Source organism: Enhydra lutris, unplaced genomic scaffold, assembly GCF_002288905.1.
Source record: "Enhydra lutris kenyoni isolate GAN:26980312 unplaced genomic scaffold, ASM228890v2 scaffoldscaffold53, whole genome shotgun sequence".
NCBI classification, from domain to species: Eukaryota; Metazoa; Chordata; class Mammalia; order Carnivora; family Mustelidae; genus Enhydra; species Enhydra lutris.
In genome coordinates this window covers 1,854,843-1,875,273 of record NW_019154137.1, presented here as the reverse complement: position 1 = coordinate 1,875,273, position 20,431 = coordinate 1,854,843, and the positions used below count along the sequence as shown (strand labels likewise).

The window sequence follows — 20,431 nt, the reverse complement described above, 5'->3', positions numbered from 1 at the left end:
AATTTGTATACTGACTTGGGAAAAACACTGGGGTTGCCATCAGGTATGAGGCCCACATTATGTTTCATGTGCTTCTTTCCTCAATTTTCAATCACCAGATGACAAACTAACACAAAGACCACTCGGTTTGAAAGAAGAGAATGGGCTTCTGCTCTGAAGAGTAAGGAAAGCACCCAATTAAAGGTTTAGCTGTTTAGCTCATTAATATCCCACAGCTAAAAGAGAACAGGCCTTGTGAAAGTCTGTAGAAATTAGTTTAGCTCTGGGTAGAAAAACAGAATGTAGGTTATTTATCAAGTTAGTTATCAGGAGAACATCCTAAAGTACCTATTAATTTTTGTTACTTTAAATTTTGAGTTATTCCTTATGGGCTCTAAATCTCTTACAAAAAGGATTATTTAATTCGCCCCGTGTAGGTGTGAATCTAAAACAATACTAAATGGTGTGCTTTGTTTTATCTCAGTTATCTACACTCCAGGAAGCAGCCTTATAACCTGGTCTCCATGGCAGCTGCTGGGCCTACCTCCACCACCTCTACCTCCATCACCACACCCCCACCAACCAAACCCATCCTCCACCTACACTACCCTGGGAGGTAATTACCAGAATTGCAGCCCAGTATGAGGGGCAAACAAACAGCGTCTTTAAGGGGCTTGCCTGGCAAATTCACCTGACTTTTTCAAAGTTAAAATAATGTAGAGAACACATGGATGGCTGTGTAATGTAAAGGTTACACAGTAAGTCTCAAATACCAACAATTACAAACTTCTTTCTGTTCTGTAGGTCCACCACTGAACTGTCAACATCCTAAAACTATATACATTTCAAAAATCAAATTTTTTAAAGATTTTATTTATGTATTTGACAGACAGAGATCACAAGTAGGCAGAGAGGCAGGCAGAGAGGTGGTGGGGGGGGAAAGCAGGCTCCCCGCTGAGCAGAGAGCCCGATGCGGGATGCACTACCCGAGCTGAAGGCAGAGGCTTTAACCCACTGAGCCACCCAGGCGCCCCCCCAAAATCAAATTTTATCTACTCTATTTTATGCAGTAGGTTATCACAAGAACCGAGTAAAATTTTTAGTTTATAGGAGTTTGTACAGATTCAAATTGAGACCCCCAAATTGCCATACTAATAAGGACTGTCCTACCTCCATGAGTCACCAATTGACAGTTGGAGGACACTAAATTTAGAGCCTGAATTTACCTTATATGTAGGTTCCCCTCACTTCAACATGATGTTATGTGGGTGTGATAAACAGCTTTTACAAATGTATTTCTATCAATCCACAACATCAGAAGCAATCAACAATAATCCAGTATTTATAAATATAATCTGATTAAATCCAACCCATGAACAGCCATTTGAAGCAAACATTCTTAAAGTAACCCATATTGCACAAACGTTTTTTAAATTCAAACTTGTATCAATTTTCACTTCAGAGGGAAATCTAATGCCTAAGAAAGAGAGAAGCTATGTTTTCAACAGAGGCAGCTATGCAACTTTTTGTTTTCAGATTGAACAATTCTTCAGGACAGTCTGATCTCGGTTCTCATGACTTGAAAATCAAGATTTCACCCATTACGATAGACTAGTGGGGCGCCTGGCTGGCTCAGTTGGGAGAGCGTGCAACTCTTGATCTCAGGGTCTTGAGTTCAAGCCTCCATGTTGGGCATGGAGCCTATTTAATAAAAAAAAAAAAAGAGTGGGGTTCATACTAATTATAGACTCCTGAAACTGAACTAAATAATAATCACTGTTCTTAGATCAACTATTCTGCCACCATCCTGATTCGGAGAAAATTAGTGGGCAAAAGTTAGAACCCTAGACAGAACAGTCCATGCCCTCTGACAGCAACAAAACAGAATCACATTAGATAGAAGACCACCTTAAGATCCCCACTAACAGGAAAAAAAAAAGAAGAAAGAAAAACAAACAAACAGAGCCCCACTAACAGGGTAAGTGCCAGTAACCTAGAGCAGGAATAGCTATCAATACTTCCCTCCTTCCAGAGAAAAGGCAGCATGGTATAAATGAGGAATAAGGAGACTTGGGTTCCAGTTTCAAGTTTGCCATTAATCAGCAATGTGTTGACTTCCCCTCTCTGAGCCTAGGTTTCTCTTTCAGTTAAATGGGAGGGTTGGACTGAATGATCTCTGATCCTTTCCTCTCTAAAAATGTTACCATCAGGGGCGCCTGGGTGGCTCAGTCGTTAAGCGCCTGCCTTTGGCTCAGGTCATGATCCCAGGCTCCTGGGACAGAGCCCCTCATCAAGCTTCCTGCTCAGTGGGAAGCCTGCTTCTCCCTCTCCCACTCCCCCTGCTTGTGTTCCATTAAAATAAAAATGTTACCATTCTATCCATCCTTTCAAGGCCTCAAAAATATTTTGGTTGCCACTAAAAAAATAAAGACTGCTCAAAATGTCACATTCATTTTTATAACATGTCCTCACTGCCAGCCTTTAGTATGTGTATGTATAATTCACACAAACTAGGAGGAGCATTCATCTCATATATAATTTACCCAGTAAGCATTTAATTTAAAAATCTATGGGTCTGAGGGCAGCTGGGTCGTTAAACATCTGACTTTGGCTCAGGTCACCATCTCAGGGTCCTGGGATCTAGTCTCTATGTGGGACTCCCTGCTCAGCGGGAAGTCTGCTTCGCCTCTCCCTTCTTGCACATGCACGCTCTCTCTCTCAAACAGAATCTTTTTAAAAATTTTTAAAATAAAAATAAAATCTATTGATCTTAAAATAACAAAAAATAAAGTCTATGGGTCCTGAATCATGTACTAAATAGTATCAGATTTGTTAAACTGAAAACTAAAAAAGGGTGCCTGAGTGGCTCAGTCCGTTAAATGTCTGCGTTCAGCTCAGGTCATGATCCCTGCTCAGCGGAGAGCCTGATTCTCTGGCTCCCGCTCCCACTGCTTGTGCGTTCTCTCTCTCTCAAATAAATAAAATATTTTTTCAAAAACTTTAAGAAAATAGGGGCAAGCCTGGGTGGCTCAGTCATTAAGCATCGGCCTTTGGCTCAGGTCATGATCCCAGGGTCCTGGGTTTGAGTCCCACTCAGCTGGAAGCCTGCTTCTCCCCCCTCGCACTCCCCCTGCTTGTGTTCCCTCTCTCCCTGTCTCTCTCTCTGTCAAATAAACAAAATATTAAAAAAAAAAAATGGAAAGATTTCCCAAGAACAAAAGCTTATCAGTAAAAGCACACTATTAAACCTCAAAACGATGAGAGACTTTTAGAATTAAGAAGAGTTCTCAGTGTAATCTCAATTTAAAGATTAAGAAATGAAATGACTCAGAGTCCAGGGCTTTTTTCTACTATACCACACTTCCTCCTCCCTTTCCTGCTTTATCAAAAGACAGCATAGTAGCAAAAAGAATGCTAGACTGAAACTGACCTGAATTCTGGATCTAATTGCCATTAATTTGCTGTGGCACCTTGGACAAGTCCCTAGGCTTCGATTTTCACAATTTATATACAGAAATTATCAGTTCAATTCAGCAAACTGGTCCTAAAGCATTTTACTCCGGAATCTCTACACACAAATGCATACACAGTGTGAGACAGCTATAATGTACTGGAAAAAAAAAAAATACCGGACGAGGAGTCTAAAGAACTGGCTTCAAATCCCAGTTCTGTCACTTACAAGCTATGTCTCTGAGGCCAATTCATAAACCTCTCTGAGCCAAAGGCTCCTCATAGGTAAAAATGGAGAAAACAAGGAAATCTGACCTAAAATATAAGTCAAAATAAAGCATTATAAATGTGGTACAAGGGGCGCCTGGGTGGCTCAGCCATTTAAGCCTCTGCCTTCAGCTGAGGTCATGATCCCAGGGTCCTGGAATCGAGTCTCCCTTCAGGCTCCCTGCTCAGTGGGAAGCCTGCTTCTCTCTTTCTCCCCGGACAACTCCCCCCCCGCCCCACTTGTGCTCTCTCTCTCAAATAAATAATAAATTAAAATCTTTTTAAAAATTAAAAAAAAATTAACATGGTAATATTGCAAAGCTGGGTGACTGGAGATCTGCCACTGTGGAAAAGTAGGCTGTACTGCAATCAAATCTTTCTATTAAAAAACTGGGCTGATTTTGAACTTTCAAAGAGTAGAACAACAAAGCTGAAGACACCAATGGGGGGAACAGAAGAAATAAATAAATTTCAGGTAACACAAAGGATTGTGTATTTGGATTCTGATTAACAAAACATATGAGAACTCTCACTTGCCCATCCGTTTACTACAATTTGATGAAATGGTCTGTGTACTGTGGCACACCCAACAGCAAGGATCATTTACTAAAGTTTGCAAACTCAGTCTGTTAACCTCTCAGAGTTTGTATGGTGTGCCACTCCAATTCATTATCAAGGGACAGAAGATACTTCTGATGACCAGATATCTAGCGATAACCACTGTTTCCACAAATCAAGATTTCTCACTGCCTTTCTCTTCACGGTACTTTATGGTACCTTATGCAAAAGACAAAAGCAGTCACAAAGGACAGAGGAAATGTTAATGATGCTAACATTTTCAGTCCTCCCAGTACTGCTAGTTCTTTTCAGATGCAATTCTCCAGATGAATCTAATTCTCTTCCAACCCCCATCCCCCAACTAGTACAGAATGGAGCCATGAAATTCACAGACTGACACTAAAGCTTTACCCATAGAGCTCAACACCATTAGTATTTGGAGAGGTTGGAGAGGTCAGAGTTAAAATTAGAAGGCTGGGTCCCATGGGAGAGACATTTTTACTTTTCACCTAATATCAAAGGATCAAAGTGCTTGAGAAGCTCTATTATCCCAAGAAGCAAGAAGTGATTCTATCAATTCTATCAAAATGACTCATTGGGTTTAAGTTAAACAGCTCCAAGTTCTGCATACTTCCTCCCAAAGTAACCACTGTGTGAAGTTAAATTTTTTAATTCCAAGAAAGAAGGAAGGGAATGGACATTTGGGTTCTTTCTCTGCGCCAGGTTCTAAGCTAGACAATATACACTCCTCTCCTGATATAACTATCCTTCAAAATTAAATGTTTCATTCATTGAAAAGGAACAATATTCACATGTTTCTAAACTGATTAAGATCATATAGTTATTTCCTTCCCCCACTCCACATACACACACTGAAAAGCATTAAAGCATTAGGTCTGTCATTTAACCTAAATCGACAGTTCAACAGTTCATTACTTTGAGGGGAAACAAAATTTAATTTCAAGGGAATCCAATCTATTTGGAAATTCAAAAGTATTTTCAATCCTCTACGATCCAGCTATGAACTCGTTTCAGATACTGAACTTGGAGACTCAGTACCGCCTCAAGACTGGTCACTGCCACCCAAAAATCTCATAATAGTGATAGGAGGTTGGTGGAAACACATCTGCGGCCCACGAATGTACATTTCTTTCTGATTTTGCTGTCCCAACTTTTTTGGTGTATGTTATATATAAAATATATTAGGCTTTAGAATGACTTCTAGAAAGTACAGATGAATTTTATTTGCATCAAACACGGTATTTCTTCCAGGGATAAGTGTGGGAATTGAAGGCAGTGGAACTCCTGTAACTGTATTACTGTCTACTTACATTAACATACAAATTTTACCAATTCTTAAGTTCTTACAGCATGAAAATATATTTCACTGCCTCTACTTCCACACAAGTCGGTAGAAGAGTTCGGCAAAATAGCTTTAAATCCTGTTTCAACTTTGAAAAGTGGAGGAGTGGGTAAGTAGAAGTCCCAGTCAAGCGAAGCATTCCAAGTACTGCGCTTCCTTACGCAGAATCTCTCATTCGAATCATCACTAAAACATCTTGCAGAATTAGATAAATAACACAAAGCTGTGGCTCTCCTTCCAACCACCAGATTACTCAGCACTTGTTTGTATCTCTGTAGTTGGTTATGTACAACTGAGTCCAGCTACTCTTTTAAGACGGCATTCTCCCTTAATGGTAAGGACCTTGGCTTTGATTTCCTTTGCCTCACCGTAAGGTGCTATTTTAATTAAACACTGTTGATCTACAGTACATCAGCTAGAGGACTTTCCCAAGTAAAATACCCAACCATTCCCCCGCTCCTTTTCTTTCGGTGCAACGAAGAGGACGGCAGATAGTTACAGCTACCTCTGAAACGAACAGGTAAGTCAGTGGCAAAAGAAAAAAACCCATGGGAAATGCAATTTGTCCTGTTACTGCTCCTTTAATCTGTGGTCCCCAGGGCCAAAACGGATGTTTCGAAGGTAAAGCGCAGAAACCCCACAAATACAAATCGCCTGCTCTCGGGCACGTAAGCTGTCCCACCTCGAAGACCAGACGGGAGAGGGGATCTTTAGCCCCAGGGGCCGCTCACCAGAGAAAGGCGGGGGCTTGGCCGAGGTGGGCGATTCCCCCTCCCCCGACTCCCTCTGAAGTGCCCGAGTGAGACACAGGAGCAGCGGTGGCGGACACAGCGGGACCTGGGAGGGGTGCCGGAGGAAGGCACCGGGGAAGCCCGGGGACTGGAGCGCGCGGCTTCTGGGCCATAGCTCCAGTTACTTACCCCACAGGGTAGCCGCCCCCCAGGTGCACATCTTCAGAGGCATCAAAGAATTCCTCGGTGTCGCTTTCCGACGCCATTTATAGGACACACCCGCGGGTGAGGGGGCCGGCGCCGCCTGGAGGGAGGGTGACTTTCGTCTCCTCCTCGTCGTCCTCCGCTCCGGCGAGACCGTGGGGTGGTGGGTCCCGGGCGAGGACAGGGACCGGGGAGACGATCTAGAGTGAGGAGCCGACGAGGGGCAGGGGCCGCCGTCAGCTGCCGGGCTGAGGGAATGACCGGCCGAGCAGCAGCCTGAGAAGGCGGCGGTAGGTCCACGGACTGTTGCAGTCGCCGCTCCCGGCTATAGGTGTACAAGGAGAGCGAGAGAAGAGGCGGTGGCTCTCTGTGGGGGAGGGCGGGCGCGCCGACGACAGCAGCTCCAATTTCTCCCGCAGCAGCAATTACAGCAGCTGAGAGAGTCAGTTGCCCGCAAAATACGGACGCGCACCTAACCTCGCGAGATTTCGGGAGGGGCCGGTTAAAGCGTGGGCGGGGCGACGAGGAGGCGGGGGCGGTTCCAGAGCTGCAGCACTCAGATTTCTTGTACCCGAGAGGCCTATCAAAACGGCGCAAGCGCGTTGAGGGCGTTCGGTGAAGGCCGGAAGTAGCCGAGGAGGGTGGAGTCTAAACCTGCGCAGGAGCGGCGTGGTACCTTAGAGCTGAGCGAGCGAGCCCGACGTAGGTGGGGTCCGGCGGATGATCTTATACTGTAACTTTGCAGTTCCAAAGAGAGGCATCTTCAGAGGGGTGGTTTTGAGTCTGCTTTTTTCACTTGAGAGGAAATGCTGTCGGGAAGCATTGGCATTGTGGTTTACATTTATTTACGTCGTCTTAATTTATCCAAGCCCAGAATATCCCACCCTAGGGCATAGGCAGGTCCACCTTCTCTAGCGTTACGGGAATAACTCACCCTATTTACTACAGAATCTCTAGTTGAGACCCCTAGATAATATTCTGCGGGCCAGAGGGTGGGGTACAAGAGATACATGGGGAGTGTGCCAATTCCATGAAGTAATGATGAATTTATTGCTGGATCAGAGCCAGCATAGGGCCTCCAGTTACTCTCTTCTACAAATATTTGTTGCTGCCCATGCTTAACGGGAGAGAAATTCTTAGACCGGCCAAGAGGTGGATCAGTCAATGGTAAATATATATTGAACAGATACCGTTGCAAAGCTAAGAGCTAGTAACTTTATTCTGACCCTTGATTGCCCAATGTCTAGTGATGAAAATAGAAAAATAGTTTTTGAAAGACCAAGATGTTCTTTCTTACCGGATCATTAACCACCAAAGTGATAACATTGACTTTCTATATGATCGCTGAAACACATTTGTTTACCATTGACGTCATGACAGGAAGGCTCTCAGGACTGTTTGCTCAGACTCAACTACTGCTCAAGATGGCAGCAGGAAAGACTGGATTGGGTATGGGCATTTGGCCTTAGAGGCTAAAATGAAGTTCTAAATTTCTCCATGTAAAGCAACCAGAGAAAGACCTGGCATTGTCTGGTGTACTGGCGTGAAACCAAATGCCATATACTGTAACTTCCGTAACATCCCAGGGAATTCAGGGGAAACACTGCATGTTCAAATATGGTAATTTTTTTTCAGCAAGCCATGTAATAATTCATATGGAGTAAATGAATAGCAGTGAATAACCTCATTCGGTTCAGGTCAGATAGTACTGCCAAATAAGTTTAGGTAAGATTAATTAGACTGTCAAATAAGTTACTAAAACTACAAAGAAAATTCTTAGTTTCCAGAGCTTTTTGGATTTCAAAATAGCAGATTTCTGGGTCCTTGTGTCCTTTTGTCACAATCTTGTAATTATTAGCTTTTATGTGTTTTATTGCTCACTAGGAAAGATATGCTTTGTTTCCTTATGGATAATGGGAAGATAAACTACTTGAGTGTATTCTCTTCCTAGTCTTCTAGTAGTGAATTTATGTTTGCCTTAAAAATTAAGTTTGGTGTTGGGGTTCCTGACTGGTTCAGTTGGTAGAGCATGTGGCTTTTGATCTTGGGTTCCTGAGTTTGAGCCCCATGTTGGGCGTAGAGATCATTTAAAAAAATATGAGTAAGATATTTTAGTTCCTGTCTTCCAGGAGCTCACAATCTAGCAACAGATCCAAATATGGATTCCTAATTTGGTGCCTTTTTTTTCACTATACCATATCACCTTTCTTGGATCTTTCTTTTCCTCTTGGACCTTTTCAGTTACCATAAACATTATGCTTAGAAAAAATTAAAGTGGAGAAATGATAAGCAGAAAACATTAGAGCTATTAAAGTTGCCTGTTTAAATGCTTTTATCAGTTATGTGAGACAGTGAGTTTCTGGTAAAATCAAAACACATGTGTACTACATGTCATAATTTTTTTTAAAAAGATTTATTTATTTAGAGAGAGAGCACAAGTTGGGGGAGGGGCAGGGGCTTGACCAGTGACTTGATCCCGTAACCCTGAAATCATGACCTGAACCCAAACCAACAGTTGGATGCTCAACCCACTGAGCCACCCAGGTGCCCCTCATAACTGTTTTTAAGATTTGACTTTTAAGTAATCTGTACACCCAACATGGGGCTTGAACTCACAGCCCTGAGATCAACAGTGGCACACTCCCACCAACGGAGCCAGCCAGCCACCTCCCCCCACCCCGTGTTATCATTTTTAAAGATGTTTTGCCTGAATCATCTAAAGTTTTAAAGCAGCAGGTTTTAGGTTTAGTCCAAGGGAGTAGTTTTAAAGCCTTTCTCCTTATTAGAAATGAAACTTTTTAATTAAACCTAAAGTCTACTTATCATAGAAAGAAAAACTGCTCCAGTTGAAGCAGGGATAGTTCAGGTCCCTGAGGGTCCAGAGACTGCCCCAGGGCACCATTAAAAAAAATCAGAGGCTACTGATCCAAAGCAGGGGTTGGCAAATGATGGTACACTGGACAAATCTGTCCCACTGTCTTTGTGAAAACAGCAATTCCCCCTTATCTGTGGTTTCGCTTTTCTGCAGTTTCAGTTGCCCAAGATCAACTGTGGTTCAGAAGCAGATGCTCTTCCTTCTGACGTGTCATCTAACAGTACATCAGAACACCTCCATCGTTTACCTCCCTTTATCTCATCACATAGACATTTTATCATTTCATATCACCACGAGAAGGGTGAGTACAATGCAATATGATATTTTGAGATAGCCCGTATTCACATAACTTTTCTTAGACTATCTTGTTATCATTATTCTACTGTATCATTAGTTATTGTTGTTAATCTTCTGCTGGGCCTAATTTATAAATTAAACTTTATCGTAGGTATGTGTGTATAGGAAAAAACAGTATATATAGGGTTCGGTCCTATATGTAGTTTCAGGTACTGCAGGATTCAGTTTCTCAGGGGGTCCTCAGACATATTCCCCATGGATAAAGCAGGACTACTGTAAAGTTTTATTGGAACACAGCCAGGCCTCGTTGTCTACGTATTGTATGTCTGCTTTTAGGGCAGAGTTGAGTAATTGGGACAGAGACTGCATGGCCCACAAAGACTAAAATATTTACTACCAGGCTCTTTACACAAAATTTTGCCCACCTTTGGTCCATAGGATGCTACTGTCTAGGGTACCCCAGAACTGAAAGTACATGCATATTAAATGGTTATTTGAATTCGTTTCACAACAGAATTGGACAATGCCACAAAATCATATATACAAATAAGAATGAGGATTAAACTTTTCCCCCCCGGCTCATTCCTAGTAGCTTTAAAAACTACCCAGGTCTAGGGGCGCATGGGTGGCTCAGTTGGTTAGGCGACTGCCTTTGGCTCAGGTCGTAATCCTGGAGTCCGAGGATCAAGTCCCCCGTTGGGCTTTGCTCAGCAGGGAGTCTGCTTCTCCCTCTGACCCTCCACTTCTCATGCTCTCTCTCTCTCTCTCTCTTTCTCTTTCTTTCTCTCTCTCTCTTTTTTCATTCTCTCTCTCTCAAATAAATAAAATCTTTAAAAAAATAAAAAATAAAATAAAATAAAAACTACCCAGGTCTAAGGCTAAAGTGGGGTTAAGGAAGCTTTTTCTGTCTCATCTGCACAGCATAAACTCTACTTAGGAGTTAAAAAGCGAGAAGTCACAGTGTATGGAAGAGTTTGTCTGTGGGATGCTCTCTCTCTTCACTTGGCAAGAATAATACAAACCAGAAGTATACTTGGGGCCAACTTTGCTCTAACCTCAAGAGTAATCACTGGGAAGATCAGTGACAAGACTGTCACGGGGGTAGGCTTTTGTTACAAACGAGAGTTAAAGTGATAACGCAGGGAGAAACTTTATACACAGGGTCAGGATTTGAGATACAATATTGACATTACCTGATTTAATATTGCAATCTCTGTGAGGGTTTTTATGGATTTTGGAGTATCAGAATCCGTAAAAGAAAATAATTCTGAAACTGGCCAAAATTTCTCAGGACCAAGCTAAAATTCTGTAATCATCAACTGCCAGTTATGTTGGAAAGATCAGCTGTGTTCCAGATTATGATGGTAAATATTCAAAAAAAATCATTTCTATTTGGCTTTGGAATCTTTATACCTTTTTTAGGTCCGTACCACCTTCTTAATGATGTTTTCTTGATATTAATATTAAAGTGAATTTTCAATATCTGCGCACACAAGAACTGAAAGTAGAGAAAGAGAGTCTAGAAATGTGTTAAGAGAGGCAGGAGGGGCGCCTGGGTGGCTCAGTGGGTTAAGCCACTGCTTTAGGCTCGGGTCATGTTCTCAGGGTCCTGGGATCGAGTCCCGCATCGGGCTCTCTGCTCAGCGGGGCGGGAGGGGGGGCGTTTCCCCCCCCCCCTCTGCCTGCCTCTCTGCCTGCTTGTGATCTCTCTCTGTCAAATAAACAAATAAAATATTTAAAAAAAAAAAGAGAGAGGCAGGATAAAGAAAGAGAGATGCAGGAAAGTCAGCTTGGGATTTAAATTGTCTTACTGTTATGTAATGGAATACTAAGTAGCCGTGTATTCTGTTCAGGACTCTGGAATCGAACTAACTGGGATTATCGTAAACAAAACAAAACAAAACAACAAAAAAAGGAATTTATTCATTTGCATAATCAAACATAGACTGTGATAACGCTTGTCTGTTCCTTTGTGATTCATATATTAGAGAAGAATTTGAGCATAAAGCAAATTTTGCATTTCCTTAAGTGTGATTTTTGTCAGCCAGATTTTTGTCAGCACTAGGTAAAAGCAGAAAAGTACACCCAGCTCAATCAAGTCCCATAGGAATGCACAAAATACACACCCATCTACCTCAGACAACCACCAGCTACCTCAGATCATTGTGTGTGTTTTGAGTCACCACCCCTCCATATCTAAGCACTAGAACTTTCCTTCTGAGTCTGATTTCAGAGAACCCTCCTTCTACCATTCACAATAACTCACAAGCTACAGCCCCTCTGCTACCCATTTCCACAAGCAAACTTCAGGTCTTTTTCAAAATAAAGTGCCCTATTTGTTTCATTATTTATCTGTTTACTTCATAACCACTTAATAAGTGTAAAATCCTGCCACTACCATTTTTATTAGGTTTGGATGTTTTGGGTATGTGCCACTGACAAAGGTTTTCGGTGTGGGTTTTTGGTTTTTTTTAGAGCAGTTAGGTGTTATTCAGTTTTCAGAAACACATATTTTCTTGGTATGGTTTTTAAAAAATGTTTTATTTGAGTATAGTTAACAGTGTTACATTAGATTCAGGTGTACAATATAGTGACTTCACATCTCTATACACAAAGTTGTTTTTTTAAAACATTTTTTATTTACTTGAGAGAGAGCGTGAAGGAGAAAGAGAATGAGCAGGGAGGAGGATTAGAGGGAGAAACAGACTCCCCACTGAGCAGGGAGCCCAATGTGGGGCTCCATCCCAGGACCCCGAGATCATGACCTGAGCCAAAGACAGATGCCTAACCGACCGAGGCACCCAGGCGCCCTGTCTATAATCGAAGTTTTTGAATGGTGTACTCCTAGCCGCATTTTCCACATAAACCCTGGGGTTTCTACTGAACAACTTTGTATAGTGGAGTGATTTTTAGGAAAGCATGTGTCACCCCATGGCAGCACTGACTGTAGTCCAGAAGAAGTAGCTTTAGATATAGTGGGATCCAGGGTCCAATATATGAGTACTCTCTCCTCTTACCCATTTCTCATCTTTGCTTATCTCTGCTTCTTTTTGTCATGTGGCTTCAATTTTCCTATCACAGACAGCTTCCTTCTTGAAGTCAGTGAAGAGGGCTACAGGCAACTTGAGTTTATAATGTCCTAATAATTCTCCATCCTAAAAGAAGTGAGACTTTTTTTGTCCCAGTGGCCATATATTAAGTCTCAGAGATGATGTTGATTGGCCTTAGGAAATTCCTCTAGATAAGGGCATAAAGAACTCTTATTTGTCAGGCTAAGGCAGGCTGATTCCCTGCTACACACCAAGTGGGAAGAGACAACTGTGAGTATCTTTCTCACTAGGACCACATGGAATATGCAGTGGTTGTTTTTTTCCAAAAGAGGGTTACTAGCAGACAGGAACAGTGTGCTAACCACAGTTATTAATGGCTTGGTCTCTGTAGTCATTGACATGACAAAAGCTCGTGAGTGTTAATTGAAAACAGATGTTATGAAATACTGCATGTGGAATAATCCCATTTATGTAAAATCATTTATCTATGTATATGTGTGTCTAAGCATAGAGAATTTTGGAAGAATGTTCGGAAATGATTGGTGATGATGGTCTTTGGCTGCTAATTAAAATAATGAGATATGTGCCTTATTTATATCTTCATATAAGGATTACATTTTCTACAGTGAATGTATATTACTTTTTATTTTTTGTTTTTAAGATTTTTACTTTTAAGTAATCTCTACACCCAAAGCAGGGCTTGAATTCACAACCCCGAGATCAAGGGTCATATATATGTTCCACTGACTGAGCCAGCCAGGTGCCCCATATTACTTTTTAAATGAGGGAAAATAGGGACGCCTAGGTGGCTCAGTCAGTTGGGACGTCTGCCTTCAGCTCAGATCATGATCCCAGGGTTCTGGGATTGAGCCCTAAGTTGGAATCCCTTTTCAGCAGGGGAGTCTACTTCTTCCTCTCCCTCCCCCTGCTGATGTTCTCTCCCTCTGTCTCTCTCACTCTCTCTCAAATAAATAAAAAAATAAATAATCTTTTAAGAAATTAAAAAAATAAAATAAATGAGGGAAAATAGTAAAAGAAATAATAACCAATCATATCCAAGGTAGACTTAAATACAAAATAAAGAGCTGAGATTTGTTGCCTGTATAATACACGACTCTGAGTCCCGGGCCTATTGAAGGTGTCACACTTAGCTTCAAGACCAGTTCAGTAAGTGCCACTAAAAAGCTGAACTTGGAAAAAATACCCATAAAGCAAATCTTGGAATATAGTTAGTCTACCAGTAAAAAGTACTATTTTTTTGCACTGCAGGCCTGACACACAGAGAATGATAATAGAAATTTCCAAAGCAGCTACGAAATGATGGATTGATGTGAAGCTTCTAGAGGCAAAGTATAGTATTAGAGGTTTACTTTTAATAATATGAACTAACCATAATTTTGTTTTTCAGAACAACAAGCAATATATATGGCCTGATCTAAACAGGGGTAAACTAAAACATATCAACTTTATGCTTCAAATATTACTTAAGGTCAAAAACTAGAGAAGAGGTTTTTTTTCCCCACCTTGACATTTACTTTTATTTTCTTTTAAAGAATTTATTTATTTATTTGACAGAGACAGATCACAAGTAGGCAGAGAGGCAAGCAGAGAGAGAGGAGGAAGCAGACTCCCCACCGAGCAGAGAGCCAGACGCGGGACTCAATCCCAGGACCCTGATCATGACCTGAGCCGAAGACAGAGGCTTAACCCACTGAGCCACCCAGGCCCTCCTACATGTATTTTTAATTGCTAAAACTGAATCAGATGACAGACATTTATTTAGAAATCTCAGTCATCAGGCTAATACACACATCTGCGTGCACACACAGAGACACACTCAATAGCAACAATTAGAATTTCATGGACTCTTATAACGGGAAGGGACTTTAAAAATCACTAGTCCAGACCTCATATCTGAAACATGAATTCCTTTTACAAGCCTCCCTGATAAATGGTTGTTCAGGGACATGGAGTTTACTATTTACCCAATCCACTTTTTTTTAACTTTTTTTTATAAAGATTTTATTTATTTATTTATTTGCAAGAGAGACCGAGAGAGAGGGAGAGAGAGAGCGCGCACGAGCATGGAGAGGGGCAGAATGAGAGGAGCAGAGGGGCAGAGAGAAGCAGACTCCCCAGTGGGCAGGGAGCCCAATGCAGAGCTCCATCCTGGGACCTGGGGATCATGACCTGAGCCGAAGGCAGACACTTAACCTACTGACCCACCCAGGTGCCCCTGATTTTATTTTATTTATTTTATTTTATTTTATACTATTTTATTTTTTAGCTAATCTGTACACACAATGTGGGGCTCGAGCTCACAACCTAAAGATCAAGAGTCACATGCTGTACTGACTGAGCCCACCAGGACACCCCTACCCAATCCACTTTTTTGTTCTTTTTTTTCTAGCCCACTTTTTGATAAATGTTAACAAATTTCTTCATTGTATTTAGCCCGAATCTGTGTTTCTAATTTACATCTACTGGTTATAATTCTGGTTAGTAAGTCTATATAAAACCTTTAATCTATTTAAACATGGTTATCCGTCTTCTATTATTTTTTATTTTGAGACTATACACTGATGTGTTTACACTAAATGTGTTCAGAGACAAAGACAAATGGGAATTTCAAATGCGCAAATGTACATTAAAGAAGTAGGGGACAGGTACGCCTGGGTGGCTCAGTCGTTAAGCGTCTGCCTTCGGCTCAGGTCATGATCCCATAGTCCTGGGATCAAGCCCCACGTCGTCGTCGGGTACTCTGCTTGGTGGGAAGCCCTTCTCTCTCTCCCTCTGCTTATGTTCCCTCTCCCTCTGCTTGTGCTCCCTCTCTCACTATGTCTCTCTCTGTCAAATAAATAAATCTTTAAAAAAAAAGAAGTATGGGCTAATATGTGTACATGCTAAACATGTCTACCCTTATGTAGGGTACTTGCCTAACAGTATGCTCTCTGTGTGTACCTAGTAATAATATATTACATTAGAATAACTATAGGGGCGCCTGGGTGGCTCAGTGGGTTAAGCCTCTGCTTCAGCTCAGGTCATGATCTCAGGGTCCTGGGATCGAGCCCCACATTGGGCTCTCTGCTCAGCAGGGAGCCTGCTTCCCCCTCTCTCTCTATCTGCCTCTCTGCCTACTTGTGATCTCTCTCTTTCTCTGTCAAATAAATAAATAAAATCTTTAAAAAAAAAGAATAACTATACTTTCTGAGATAGTTTCACATCTCTTACGTCATTCAACGATAATATATTAATAATTGCTCTCATTAGGTTAGTTCTAGGTACTTTATTATGTACTTTACATGTATTATTTCACGTAATCCATATAATGTATGAAGAATATAGTATTTTACAATTAGGGAAACAAATTTAGAGCAGTTAAGTAACTTGCCCAAAGTTCCACAGCTGGCATTCAGTGGTCAAGATTTGAGCGGAAGGTCACACTTTTATTTTATTTTATTCATTATCTCCCCAGAGTGTCCTGTAGTTTTACTAGCCTGTAGCAACTGAGCCATGTTAACGAGCGAAGTGTCAGAAATGACAAACGTACAACAAAAAGATTAAAGCAACTTGTTGATCTTTCTTTCTTTCTTCTATTTTTATATATTCCTAATCTAAATGGGTACATCTCAACATTGGGTGTTGTGATCAGCAGAATTGTAGGATAGACCCCAAGATTTCCTAGCTCCAGTGGACTCACCCTTCCTCCCAGTTATTCAATTCAGCACTCATCTAGGTGCTGCTAGGAAGGGATTTTGCACATGTCCTTAAAGTCCCAAAATCAGTTGACTTTAAGATAGGGAGATTATACAGGTGGATTTGACCTAATCACATGAGCCCTATAAAAGCCAAGTTTTCTCTGGCTGGTGGGAAAGAGGAAGTCAGAGCAATGCACTCTGGCTGGCTTGGAAGAAAGCAAACATGCTGTGAACTGCTGATGAGGTGTGGAATGTGGCCTCTACCAACTGAGAATGGCCCCTTGCTGATAGGAAGGAATTGGAGCCCTCAGTTTTGTGGTTGCAAGGAACTGAATTCGGCCAGCAGTCTGAACAAGCTGGGAAAGGGACCCCAAGCTCCTTACAAGAATGCAGCCAGGCCAACACCCTTATTTTAGCCTTGTGAGACCCTGAGCCGAGCCTGGCCGCCACTGTCCCCAAGACTTCTGATTTACAGAACTGCAAGATAACAAATTTGTATTTTTCAAAGCCACTAACTTTTGGGTCATTTGTTACAAAGCAATAAAAACTATTACAGGGAGGGCCACCTGACTGGCTCAGTGGGTAGAGCTTGTGACTCTTGATCTCAGGGTCATGAGCTCAAGCCCCACGTTGGACGTAGAGATTACTTAAAAAAAGAACAAAAAACAATTACAGGGATAAATATTCCTATTCTCCCTCTACCAGTTAAGAACGACAGATCTAGGGGTGCTTTGCAGGCTCAGTCAGCAGAACATGCGACTCTTGATCCCTGGGTTGTAAATTCGAGCCCCACGTTGGGTGCAGAGATTACTTAAAAATAAAATCTAAAAAAAAAAAAAAAAAAAAAAGGACAGCAGATCTAAGTAGGTCATGGTAAAACAAGTGTAATAGGTCAACAGATGTTGTTTGCTTTCTGAAGTCCTTGAACGCACTCGGGAATGAATGTTCATGCTGGAGCGAACATTCAGGTGTAATGCAACAGAAGAGAAAAACAGTGAATTTAGAAAAAATAACCCAACATGCATTTACAATATGAAAGAAGTATCTTGCTTCATGTACACTCCCACCCAGACTACACCCCCAAATTCAACCCCATTTGCAAAATCTCTGAAGCCTTGTAATCCTGCTACCCATGTGATATTAGGGACTAGGAGCCCCTGCTTCTGTGGTCTTTTACCCTTGAATGAACCTCCTTGCGTTCAGAATCTGGGTTGAGTTTCAATGTTAATGTTACTACGACCTTTCAGTATTGTTCTCCGGCTTCCCTGTGGCGGCTTGATCATCCATTCATTCATTCAGTAGACGTTTATTAAGGGCTTACTATGTGCCATGTGGTAGGATGACAAGGTATGGCCTAGTCCTTCTGAGACTTACTCAAGCAACTATGCTAATTGTCCTTTGCTCCTTTTGGGGATGAGACATGACTGGGTACCTCATGTGGGCAAGTGAAGGGTTGGCCTTAGCCTAGTAAGTTTAGTAGACAGAGTAAGGCTGCTAACTAACTGTGGCCTACACCTGAGGGTTTTTTCATTTCATTACTTTTGGAACATCCTTAGCCATTGTCTTTAGATACTGTCTCTCTCTCTTGCTCTCTCTCTCTTAATTAAAAAAAAGTCTCAAAAAAAGTAATCTTCACACCCAGTGTGGGGCTTGAACTCATGACCCCAAGATCAAGAGGTACATACTTTACTGACTGAGCCAGCCAGGTGCCCCACCTCTCTTATTTTCTTTAATATTTCCTTCTAGAATTCCTATTAGATGCATGTTGGTCCTTCTCATTAGATCCTTTATATGTTTTAAGCTGTGCTTCATGTTTTTCCTTTCGTGGATGTGATATTTATTTGAGAGCACACCTTCACTGGACCCTTCTCTGGAGATTCTTTGAGATCTGGTTTTGAAGTGAATTCTTCCGGAAGAGAGTTGTATTTCCTCCTACGAGTCACCTGGAAATCCACTTGGCCCTTGAACATGTGGGAGTTAGGAGTACCAACCCCCATGTAGTCAAAATCTTTATAACTTTTGCCATCCTAAAAAAGTTAACTACTAATAGGTTGCTGTTGGCCAGAAGACTTATTGATACCATAAACAGCCAATTAATGCTTATTTTGTATGTTGTGTGTATTATACACTGTATTTTACAGTAAAGTAAGTTAGAGAAAGGAAAATGTTAAGAAAATCATAAGGAGCGCCTGGTGGCTCAGCTGGTTGGGCATCTGCCTTCAGCTCGAGTTGTGATCTCAGGGTCCTGGGATGGAGCCCTGCATCGGGCTCCCTGCTGAGCGTGAAAGCCTGCTCTCCCTCTCCCACTCCCCCTGTTTGTGCTCTTTCTCTCTGTGTCAAATAAATAAAATCATAAAAAAAAAAAGAAAGAAAGAAAATCATAGGACCGGCTCTTGGCTGGCTCAGTCAATAGAACATGTGACTCTTGATCTCAGGGTCGTGAGTTCAAAGCCCCACATGGATGTAGAGCTTACTTAAAAAATAATCATAAGGAAGATGGGGCACCTGGGGGGCTCAGTCTATTGGACGTCTGCCTTCAGCTCAGTTCATGATCCCAGGGTCCTAGGATCGAGTCTCACGCCGGGCTCCCTGCTCAGAGGAGAGCCTGCTTCTCCCTCTCCTTCTGCCCCTCCCCCTGCTTGTGCTCTCTGTCTCACAAATAAATAAATAAAATCTTTTAAAAAAATCACAAGGAAGAGAAAATACATTTACAGTACAATATTGTGTTTATTTAAAAAAATCTGCATGTAAGTGGACCTTTGCTTTTCAAACCTGTGTTGTTCAAGGATCAATTGCACTGCCAATACAACCTATTTTAAGCTACATTTCTGATGTGTGGGGTTTTAACTGCATAGGTAATGTGAATTCTGGACCCAAACATGCCTGAGTACAAGTTTGGGGTTATGATGTCTAAAGGGAATTTCTCTGTCTCTCTGTCTCTCTTTCTCTCTCCCCTCTTTTTCTGTTCTATCCAGAGACAAAACCAAGACCAGCACATATCTCTTCCATCTGCCTCTAGGTAGTGTTTTGTTGTTGTTGGTGGTCCCTCCCCCCTTTTCATCCATTAAGGACATCATCTCTGGGGATGTGACTTTAAGCAGAGAAGGAAGGAGATGCTGTGTGCCTGATCCAACTTGTAACCTTGCCTGGGCCATTTGTTCCTTTTGTCCCTTGCACTTGGTTGACCCATTAAAACTATTCTCCGGGATCCTGAAGAAGCAGTAGTTATCGGAGGGTAAAAGCCAGCTTCATAGCTTCCTTTGTTTCCTCTGGATTAGTGCTCATGTCTTCTTATTGGTTCTTATTTTCCCACCATCTCAACCATCAGCCCTGCTTTTAAGAGGACACTGTCTGGGGTGTCTGGGTGGGACAGTCAGTTAAGCCTCTGACTCTTGATTTCGGCTCAGGTCATGATCTCAGGGTCTTGAGATCAAGCCCTGCATGGGGTGCTCCATGCTGAGCGTGGAGCCTGCTTAGGATTGTCTCTCTGCTTCTGCCTCTGCCTCCCCCACCCTGCACCCGGCGTGGGTGCTCACGCGCGCTCTCTGTCTCTCAAATAAATAAAATCTTTAAAAGGACATAGTTTCTCTGTCCTCTCTCTGTCTCATCTCTCATTTTAAGATGTGCTATACTACAGGTATTTCTTCAGCCATCTCCACTGCTCTATTACCTCTGTTCAGTTCTGTTCCACGGAAAGATAGGGCTTTGGAGAGGGGGATTCAGTCCTGGGAGAATTGTCATGGATGCAGTCTGTCTGGCAGATAATAAAAGTGACTATACAGAAGCTCAGCCTTTGGGTTTCTCTTGATCAGGCTATAACATAGCTGTGGAGGTGGAGATGTTGTCATCAGATTTTACAGTGTCTCTGAAAAAATAAGGATGTTTGAGGCCCTGGATCAGGTAGTGTGTCAACTACTTCACCCCGCAGCTGGTTCTGAAGAGGCTACTTTTCTGGACTG

General features: G+C 42.0%; 1 protein-coding gene across 4 annotated transcripts in view; it reads right to left on the bottom strand.

Annotated features, from left to right (window-relative positions):
* Positions 1-6,858, bottom strand: part of LOC111157289 (WD repeat domain 44) — an 87,825-nt gene extending 80,967 nt beyond the window's left edge. For all 4 annotated transcript variants that reach the window (XM_022518593.1, XM_022518594.1, XM_022518595.1 and 1 more), the window contains exon 1: positions 6,538-6,858. In XM_022518593.1, coding sequence (XP_022374301.1) covers positions 6,538-6,614 — 77 coding nt within the window. In that variant the 5' untranslated portion in view covers positions 6,615-6,858. The remainder of the gene's footprint in view (positions 1-6,537) is intronic.
* Between the last annotated feature and the right edge of the window lie 13,573 nt (positions 6,859-20,431).